Here is a 10,000-nt window from a genome sequence, read left to right on the forward strand (position 1 = left end):
AAATAAATTTCAGTTGACCAAGAGGAGAGGAGAGAGTGGTGGATTTTTGCACCCGGACTACCAAGTTTACACAATATGCCTCTGTGCATTTTGCAACACTTGAGCTCATCTCTGGAGACGTTGAGGGAGTTACTATTGAACCTAGCCCACAGGTGTTATTTATGGTCTTAGACCAAATGACTCGTGTAGGCACACAAACATGCCCTCGCTCGAGATGGCCCACCACACCAAGGGATACATGAACACCCACCGTCTGCACAACTCATCTTATCACATTAGCATCGGACAAATAGCTCCTCCCTGGCACCACGAAACAAGATAGATATCCTAGACCCTCACACAAAGTCTCCTTTCCAAGGGGGGAAGGGTCCAAAATCTAGTTGTTAGTTAGGGAGCCTTGCTAGAGACTCAATGTCCAAACACCCACACGGCTTATTACCTTTACAGCGAAAATAAATATCTACAAGACAAAACAGCCGACTCACCTAATGCCTAGCACTGCACCCCCTAGAGCTATATATACCCACAGTCGGGTACACGCAGATCACATCTCTACATACATCGCAACAATGCATGATTTGTAGAACATATCATCCCCATCCTCAGCATTCATTCATAGCCTCGGCCTAGCTATCTTAGAGATCTTAGTCTAAACCATCCCATCCTCAACATTATTTCACAACCATGGCCTAGCTACATATAATCTCGAGAGTTTTTAGTCCAAATCATCCCCCATATCCTGAAAAAGAATTCACAACCATGGCCTAGCTACTATAATGTCCATGAGTTTCTAGTTTTTAGTTAGTATATTGTTAATTTTTTGGAGAGTTTGCTGTGTTTGATCAAGGAGATCAAGGAGGACGGCCATGGAACTGGACATGTATAACATGGTGGTGCAGGCGGACGGCAGCGTCACATACCAGCTGACCGACCCAACAACGTGGGGCGCGTGGGCACACGATGGGCATCGGCTGTGGGCGTCCATGTCGGAGGATTTCTGGCTGTACGAGTACAAGGTGCGACGGTGCCCGCAGCCGTACAGTCATGACTGGACGGCGTGCCCCTATGCGCACAAGGGCGAGCGTGCTCGCCGCCGTGACCCGCGCCGCTTCAACTACGTCGCCGTCTCCTGCCCGGAGTATCGCGCCAATGCGCACGCGCACGCGCAGCTCGGGCTCGCCGCCGCCGGTCACCCGCCGCCGACCTGCGCGCGCGGGCTCAGGTGCCGCTACGCGCACGGCGTCTTCGAGTTGTGGCTGCACCCGTCCCGGTTCCGCACGCGCAAGTGCGAGGCAGGCACGCGCTGCCAACGTCGGATCTGCTTCTTCGCGCACTTCACCCACGAGCTCAGGGGCGAGGACCCGGTCGCCGCCTTCGCTGCCACCGCAGTGCCGCCTTCGACCTTGGCCATGCTGCGGACGCCGCCCCGCATCTTCCAACGCACTCCATCCACTCCTGTGACGCGTCCGCAGGTTGTTTCAACTCCACAGCTGTTCGATGACCTCACCCTACAGGCCACTCCAAACAGGCTTCGCATGCTGAGCCTATACTCTGCCATCACCGGGGACGATGTTTTCTCCTCCCCCGTCGCCACCGCCTCCGCCGTCGCCACTGCTGCCACCACCATGCCGACCCTCAGGGCGCCCTTACCGGCAAACGAGGACGGGCATGAGGAGGACTCTAAATCCGTGCACTACGCGGATGACGAAGACTCCCTGCTGAACGACTACCCGCACCGAGATCTCATCATGGACTTTATGCGCTAGGTATCCGAGGTATGACAATGAATTGATCTCTAGCCGGCCGGCCAGGTCGGTCCTGGAGCGTGTCACTGCACGTGTGACGACTGCGGCAGTGCATGCATGCGTGCCTGCTGTGTTTGCGTGTGCATGGTTCTTATTACATACTGTATTTATAGGTTGCATGTCGTGCAGGGCGCCAAGTGCGGTGGTCGGTCCTCAAGAACATGCCTATATGTGTATAGCATTCCTGGTCATAAATAAGTGTCGTCTCTATGGGAGATATATAGTATCTAATGGAGATGTACAATGTCATTGCCAATTATTGTATTGTTATGTTGTTGTTTTATCTGTCGGGCAAATGTGTAATGTTTCCTTAAGCACCTATACATAAATGGTTTGTCGAACTCAATGCCTCTTTTGGTTCTTTTTATTTTGTTTGATAAGCGAGGTGTATTTTTATCTGCAGCAAGAATGGTACGATGTTCAAAACGTGATTCATACAGTCTGCTTTGTTTGGTAGTGCTATGAGATAAGGAGCTTGTATATGTTTATATATTTCTACTAGTGGCTGGGCACGCCCAGGGCGCGCCTCCTATGCGTTCCTGTGCGTACCAGTCTAGCTGATGTAGCTGTGAATGTGCATATGCGGTCCAGAGGAGCACAATTATTAAACTACGAACACAGTTAGGACGACGATGCTAATGGACATACCATCCATCACCAGCCATGTTACAGTACATTATGAGTTTCGATTGTATGTACGGCCACATAGCTTACAACAAAACTTGAAATACAAGATAGAACATAAGAACACCAAAATAACTCGGTAGAAAAATATGCCTGGAGCAAAAACAACATAAATACTCTACAGATTTCAAAGAATGATTTGGTGAAGTTCCTATATTTCAAACGGGGTCTAGTCTAAAAAGTAAAATTAGGACTATCACATAGGATGGCCACTCATACGAAGAACCAAGAAAATACTGACTTTTAATATAAATGAATTGTGGCCCTGATATGATTGCCCAGAATGCTCTTATCAATGATGAGGTTCTTTCGGCACACAAGATTCGAAATTGCTTCATGCACGATACGAACTGCACGATCTACAGACGACAGTTTCCTTCTCAACAGCGCTAAGGCAGCAGCTTTGAAAAAAATAATTGCCTGAAGCGTGCATGCTTGCTGCTGGTGCTGCCACGTTAGATCGTGCAGCCGTCGGGCACAAATGTGTCGTGTGTATAGCAACGCTGCACAAGATTCTACACAAGTCCATTAAATGGTAAGTACTTTATACAAGAATGTAGTTTCAAATGGTACATGACAAGAAGATGAAAAAAATTAAGACGCTCAAATATCAAAGATCGTATCTCCCCAAGTTCCATGAACGAATAAGCCCCCTTTCTATATGCAATTGCCACATGCCATATCATTAAATAAAATGGTTACGAACATTAGCTGAGCAAAGTTTTGTCCACAAGGAAAGTACCATGACTGGAGCTGTGGTCATGACGTCAACGTGATAAATCATGGAAAGGCATCCCTCTAAAAAAAGTCCAACTTTGCTCAAAATAGGTGGTCCATCAATCTTACAGTGCAAATCATGTCATGGTAGTCTTGCAATTGTCCTTTGACACCTGCTTGCACCAAGAGAATACATACGATGACATAAAGATTAAAACTCAATGAGCTGAATTAATGTGGTGCAAGATAAGTAATGGCAGTACCGAGTATAGCATACAACAAAGAACATCACAATCGATTGCTTCTTCAACGCCATCTTGGAATTGTCAGAGAGATCTCCTTGCCAGATCATCACAAGTCAGCTATGAGTCAGTGGTCAAGAATGTTTCTACTCAAACAAACCAAACGCAGTAGCCTACCAAGTTCATCTCACCTTACCTCCCTCCCTCCCTCCATCCATCCATCCACCACAAACGAACTGAGATACTGCCTACTGGATGCTGCTGCTGCTTCTTCATAGTATTTCTGATGTGTGGCTTCTTTGATAATGATCCAAAAATGGAAGATGCATTTATTTTCAAAGAAAGACTAGCATCCGAGCTTCATAGGAAAAGAGAACAGCTTCCATGCAAGAAAATTAGCATATGGTGGCTATGGATGCAGGCATTAAAAAGGCATAAATCTATACAGAATCGCAGAAGTATAAAACTCGCAGAGACTGAACTAAGAAAACAGCTTTGCTGAAAGAACATGAATACGTCATGAAATAAAGGTCAGATTTGACATATCTCAGTTTAAACTGACGGTCGTCTGCGTCGTTGTGGCGCCTTTTAAGGCGGGATTGTGCGTGGTAATCAAGCTGACGTATTTGTTAACATGTTAGGCTTAGTTTAGCGAGAAGACAAACGCATATGCATGACAGTTGCATGTTGGTGGTCAAAAATATAAGGCACGACATAACTGCATTAGGAAGAGTGTCCGTTCATAAAAGCAGAGCCAGCCTAGTAGTTCTATTGATACTAATAGGTTTACATTAACATAGAAGGGCCAGTCTTACAAGGTGGATCAATAGAATTCTGATAAAGGCAATCTTACAAGGTGGGTCTTTTTTTATCAGATCAACTGAGAAGAAAGAATATTAATCTATCAGGCATGAACAAATTTTCATAAAGGCAGTCAATTTGAAGCAAGATAGGTGTAGATTCTGATAAAAATGGTAATTTCAGGGTGGATTAATAGGATTTGAAGCAAACCGGTGAAATATTTCGACAATCTATCAGAAGGATAGAGGTTGTGATGTAGGAAAGGCAGTTATCTAGCATGATCAATTTCAGCTAGCAGAACAGATATATGAAACAAGTATTCTAGATGATAACTAACAAAGAATAAAAGGGTTAATTTCATGGGAACATAATAATTGCTGCCACAAGTATTATCCGCCACGTTTTATCCATCAGGCTAACCAAAAGAGTAGTTTGACATGGGTAAAATAATGGAAGTATGTGACTTTAGGAACTTAGAGAGTGATCCTAAAGTGAAGACATTGTAGCATGTACTCCACCCAAACATCAAGTGACATGTATCTTCAGATAAAATGGCTACCTCATGGGCCACCAATATAATCCATGAAGTGGCTCAATTCAGCTGATACATCTGATGGAATTACACATGAGGCTGACCAAGTATCTGAAAAACATGAACAAAAGCCAAATGAGTTCATAATGCTTGATAGATCACGATAAAGCTTGTTCCATCATGCATTGAATAATCATCTTGGAGGCAACTTTAAGATAATTAAACAACTTTTCTTGCCAAGTTTAAATAAAATGAAGGGTTCTACTAAACTTCTAGTAGCAAATATCACATGATCACAGAGGGGCATAATTTGAGTCAACGGAAAAAATAAGTATTTGTTGCAAACACAAACAATTCCAGGTTCACTTGTTGGAATTATACCTAAAAAAAATCCAATAATCATCACTAAAAATAAAGTAGCACAAAAGCTCACCGCAGATGTGCAGCAAGGCAGCACTCTTGACCCAATCATTGCTAGTGTAGCATGTTGCTCTATGCCTTTCCCTTTTTGATCTCCTTTGCACTTGTTCTGAAACTTGTTCAGTTAACTCTTTCTTCAGTCAGGTTCTCTTCGTCCTCATTATTTGTGGCAGCACCAAGTACAGCCGGTTCCATAATGGAAAATAGAGCTAAAGGCATTTTATTAATGGAACATCATTTAGAGTGCCCATAAACTCTACCGATGCTTTAGTGGTTCTACTATATGTTAGTCTTCAGTCTGGCATCTCTTCAAATAAATCAAGCCTTGATCCCATTAAAACTCAAGATTCAAGAGTGACACTTCCAAGTAAAGTAGTGACAGTAGTAAATATTAAGTCCTGCATTGTCAGGCAATTTTACCAATAAGTTGAGCAAGCTTCAGAAGCGAAAATCACAATATCATCCCGGTGTCTACTACATGTCTATCTTTTGGACAGCATCAACCTGAACATCCTCTAATATATCAAACCTTGTTCCCAACCAAATCCGATAAGGAGTGACACTTTCATGCAAATTCTACGGGGAGTGTTTTCATGTATTTCTACTAGCGTCAGTAAAGTATTGACAGTCAGTTGGTACTAAGTGGACTATTTTTAGGCATTCCTATCAGTAAATACAGCAAGCAGCAAAAATGAAAAACAAAATATATAGCACCAATTAAATCCACATATCTCCAATAGAATCGTCAAATCAAACCATACATAGTTCGTGCCCCTAATTCCACAGGTATTTGGGTACCTTGCATTGAAGCACTCACCCAGCACACACTTTCGCTCCGCCTCCTCGCGCATGACCTCCGCGATGAGGGCACGCAGCTCCTTGCGCTTCCTCCGCCTGACCCCGCGCAGCCGCTCTGCCTCCTCGGTGGCGAGGTCGCGCTCCCTGGCCCTTCCTCCCCCTCCTCTGCCACCACCATCGCAGCCGGGTGGAGGGCACGCCTTGCCGCGAAGAGGAGACCTTGCCTTCTTCAATGGCCAGTGTTGGAAGAGCCGGGATGAGGCGGCGGCGGCGGCGGCGATAACGACGAAAACCCTAGCCGCCAGTTTAGGGGGAAAGAAAGCGAGACAGGAGGAGCGGCGATTTTGTCGGCGGCGGCGACAGGAACCCTAACTGGGAGGAGAGAAAGAAAGAGGGACGCTGGGTGCGAGGGAGGGAGCATTACAACACGACACCAGTGCGGATGCCCCTGCGTGTCCCTTTTCTCCACCAAGCACTGCTTGCCACGTGGCTATCGCGAGGGCTCGCCCCTTGCGCCATCGTTAATGGGATGTATATGCAAAAGGCCGACATGGCATAGTAACCACAATAAATAAAGACGAAAAAGGTTAGGCTGCGTTTGGCAGCAAAGTTTTTTCAAAGTTTTCTGATAATACTGCGGTTTCTGAAAAAAACCATGGTTTTGAATACTTTGCTGCGTTTGGCATCAAAAAAAAACCGAAGTTTTGTAAACCACAATATGCCAGAAACCATGGTATTTTTGCGGTTTCTGGAAAAGAGGTCCCGACCTCTTTTTTAAAAACAGAACGGAGAGAAATCGTCGGGAGATCGCAGTTGACCTTGTCGTCTACGTCGAGATAAGAATACCAGCTGCGATCCGATCCTATTTTCCCTCTTTCTGTTATATGGAAACCCCTGGTTCTAGCCAATCCCATCCTATTTACGAGTAGTAGGTCTCTCAGGTTCTTCTTCCAGCCGGCGTTCCGTGCAAGTCCCGTCTCTTCTCTGCAGCGCCATGAACGAATCAGGCGGAATATATATAGGTGGACTATTTGAAACCTTCAATGCCAGCAGCCCAAGCATGTAGGTGCATCAGGGGTAGCCTACAGTTCCTAGCATCTAGGTCCGGCGGATATGTGCATGGCAGCTGCATGCAGCCAGCCGCCGAATGCAGCCGCTAATTACTCTCAGTCAATCAATCATCCACACTAAAATACTTGGTCAAAACTTTGGTAAAACAGCACCAACCAAACACATGTAAAACTGAGAAAACATTGTTTTAAAAAACTGTAGTATTCAATGCCCACCCAGGAGAATACCTCGGTTTTCAATTAGCACAGTTTTAAAAATACTTTGCTACCAAACTAAGCCTTAGATTTGTCTGTTTGTAGAAATACAGCTCAGAGCTTATTTTCTATGCAATGAAATAAATTATCCGATCCGGTCTGATTAATCATCAAAAAAAAATAAGAAACCTTGGTTTCATGTTGCTGCAAGCCAAAACCATTAAATATTATTTCAAACGCGGAAACGCCTAGGACTAGATTTCCATATGAATAATCGAGGCCAAACAAAATCTCTTTCATGCCATACCCAGGGCGTTAGATGAAAATTCGTAATATTAGTTACCTATAGAAACCATGTCTCTCTAGTTGCTAAATCTAGCATGACTGAATTTCTTTGAAATTTCAGGTCATCCCAACGAGCAACATGCTCAATCTGTCTCTATCTGTCAACTGTAACCAAAGTTCAGAGCTATCAGTGTAGAAAAATGCATTGCCGTTCTCGGGTGCCACACACTCCTATATAAAAGTAGCATTAAATTTTATTTAAAAAAATTTCAAAAATTCTGAAATTTGGTATATGAAACCTGAGTGTCCGTTGTACACTTGTGTTCATTTTCATGGGGAATGGGTGCCCGTGGTATCCGTGGCGTAGGAATTATGGTACGACATACGTTACATTCAGTTTTCTTTTTCTACACATACAGATTTTTTGTCTTTTTACTAGCATTACCAGGGGCACCCATTCCCCACGAAACTGAACACATGTGTAGAACGGGCACCCAAGTTTCATATCCCAAAATTCCTAATATGGTTTTAATGCTATTTTCATATAGGGGTGTGTGGCATCGAGAGCCACAAATCCTCAACCTATCAATGTACTACTTTTTTCCCTTTTAGTGACTATCCTATAACCGATTTCCTATTCTTCCCTTTAATGGCTGCCATTATACCTTCCTAACATAACACGTATGTTGCCCATCCTTCTCCACTCTTTCACAACATCATCTCGATCCATAAGGCAACAGTGTTGTAGCATGAGGCACAAATGCGGAACCTTGAGAGGAGGGAACACCCTAGGGAGGCCAGGAGTCACGAGAAAAAGGCCCGACCACGACCCCTCTCTTAGCTGCGCGCACATGACATGGAGCTCATCAGGGTCTGCACGACAAGACAACCATAACTACATTAGAGCATCTCCAACAGACGCCGAACGCGGCGCGCGCAAAAAACAGCTTTAGCGCGTGCCCATCGCCTGGTTTGGCGCGGCGCACTGCGCCCGCTCCAGCAGCCGCGCTAAAATGCAGTGCGCGCGCGCCGCTCCAGCAGCGCGCAAAAAATGCAGCGCGCGCGCTCGTTCTACAAACTAGAAATATAGGCATTGAAAGCAGAAATTTTAAAAAAACTAGATAAATTGCATAGATTTTAAACGATACAAAGGTATTTTACATCCAAAACATAGATTGCATAAATAAAAACGACAAACGATAAAAAACATAGATTGCATTAAAAAAACTACTCTAAGTCGCTATCATCATCACCACTATCATCCTCGGCGGTGTCGTCCGAGGTAGTTAGCCAGATGTCCAGCCACCGCTCATCGTTCGGCGTGAAGAACGACTGCCCACCTGCTGCAACGAGGTCGGACTGCGCATTCGCCAACGCCTTCCGCCGACGCTTGTCCAACCGCGTCGCGCGGCGCCTTCGCGTGTCCTCCTCGCGGCGCCTTGCCCAGTAGGCCTGCTCGTAGGCGACGTCCTCCGGGTGGCGCTGGCGCCACTCCGCCATGACCCGCTCGTCCTCCTGGGCGACGAGGAGGCGGCGTTGCCGCTCGGCGTGCTCCGCACGGTCTTCTGCCGTGTTCAGACGAGGCAGAGGGGCGAAGTTGAGCGCTTGCTGGAGCGTGTACACATCTTGGAAGTTCATCTGGCCACGCGGCCGGCCTAGGCACCACGCCGCCGCGTCGTACACGCGGGCGGCCTCGCTCGCCGTCCCGTACGTGCCGAGGCCGAGCCGGAGTTCGCCGGAGCGTATTGTAACGCCCCGGTTTTGTTGTGCCAGGTGTCTGGCAGTTATTTGCCGTCATTGCCATGTCATTTGCTTGCGTGTTGCATTTTATCATGTCATCATGTGCATTTCATTTTTGCATGCGTGTTCGTCTCATGCATCCGAGCATTTTCCACGTTGTCCGTTTTGCAATCCGGCGCTCCTATGCCCTCCGGTGTTCCCCTCTTGTCTCCTGTTGTGAGCGGGTGTTAAACTTTCTCGGAATGGCCCTGAGCCTTGCCAAGCGGCCTTGGTATAGCACCGGTAGGCCGCCTGTCAAGTTTCGTGCCATTTGGAGGTCGTTTGATACTCCAATGGTTAACCGGGTAACCGTAAAGCCCCTTCTCTTTGCAGCCCTACACCCCTTCCAAAGTGGCCCAAAACCCATCTAACTCCCCTCCATGCTCTCGGTCGTTCGATCACGATCGTGTGGGCGAAAACCGCTCCTCATTTGGACTCTCTTAGCTCCCTCTACCTATATATTTACACCTCCCCCGAAAAATCGCAGATGAAACCCTAGCCTCTTCCCCCGCCGCCACCGGACATGTCCACTCCGACCGGACATGTACAGCTTCCACATCACCCCGTCCAATAGGACGCCGACACCTCAGCTCCGCCGCCACGTGTCGCCTCCTGATTCGTCGCCGCCCCGCGCCTACTTTCCCCGCGCGTCGGCCCACCAGGGCCCAGGCG

General features: G+C 46.6%; 1 protein-coding gene and 1 long non-coding RNA gene across 10 annotated transcripts; one reads left to right on the plus strand and one right to left on the minus strand.

The window, feature by feature from the left end:
• The first annotated feature begins 566 nt into the window (after window positions 1-566).
• Window positions 567-2,091, plus strand: LOC119367330 (zinc finger CCCH domain-containing protein 10-like). The gene is made up of 2 exons (XM_037632875.1): window positions 567-1,775; window positions 1,935-2,091. The coding sequence occupies exon 1, from the start codon at window positions 867-869 to the stop codon at window positions 1,764-1,766; it is 900 nt and encodes a 299-aa protein (XP_037488772.1). The 5' UTR covers window positions 567-866; the 3' UTR covers window positions 1,767-1,775; window positions 1,935-2,091.
• Window positions 2,092-2,711: 620 nt separating this feature from the next.
• On the minus strand, window positions 2,712-6,403 carry LOC119362526. 9 transcript variants are annotated; one of them, XR_005173449.1, is made up of 4 exons: window positions 6,019-6,403; window positions 5,215-5,599; window positions 3,470-4,892; window positions 2,712-3,379 (listed from the first exon to the last, which is right to left on the minus strand). It is a non-coding gene; the product is annotated as an uncharacterized LOC119362526 (long non-coding RNA). The 9 variants fall into 9 exon arrangements; XR_005173450.1 differs by having other exon boundaries at window positions 6,000-6,403; XR_005173451.1 differs by having other exon boundaries at window positions 3,470-4,065; window positions 4,809-4,892; window positions 5,215-6,403.
• Window positions 6,404-10,000: the final 3,597 nt, after the last annotated feature.

This window comes from Triticum dicoccoides, chromosome 2B, assembly GCF_002162155.2.
Source record: "Triticum dicoccoides isolate Atlit2015 ecotype Zavitan chromosome 2B, WEW_v2.0, whole genome shotgun sequence".
Taxonomy (NCBI): Eukaryota; Viridiplantae; Streptophyta; class Magnoliopsida; order Poales; family Poaceae; genus Triticum; species Triticum dicoccoides.

What these genes read in the sequence shown, in the direction of transcription:
- LOC119367330 (XM_037632875.1), top strand. Translation starts at nt 867, where the DNA reads ATGGAACTGGACATGTATAACATGGTGGTGCAGGCGGACGGCAGCGTC.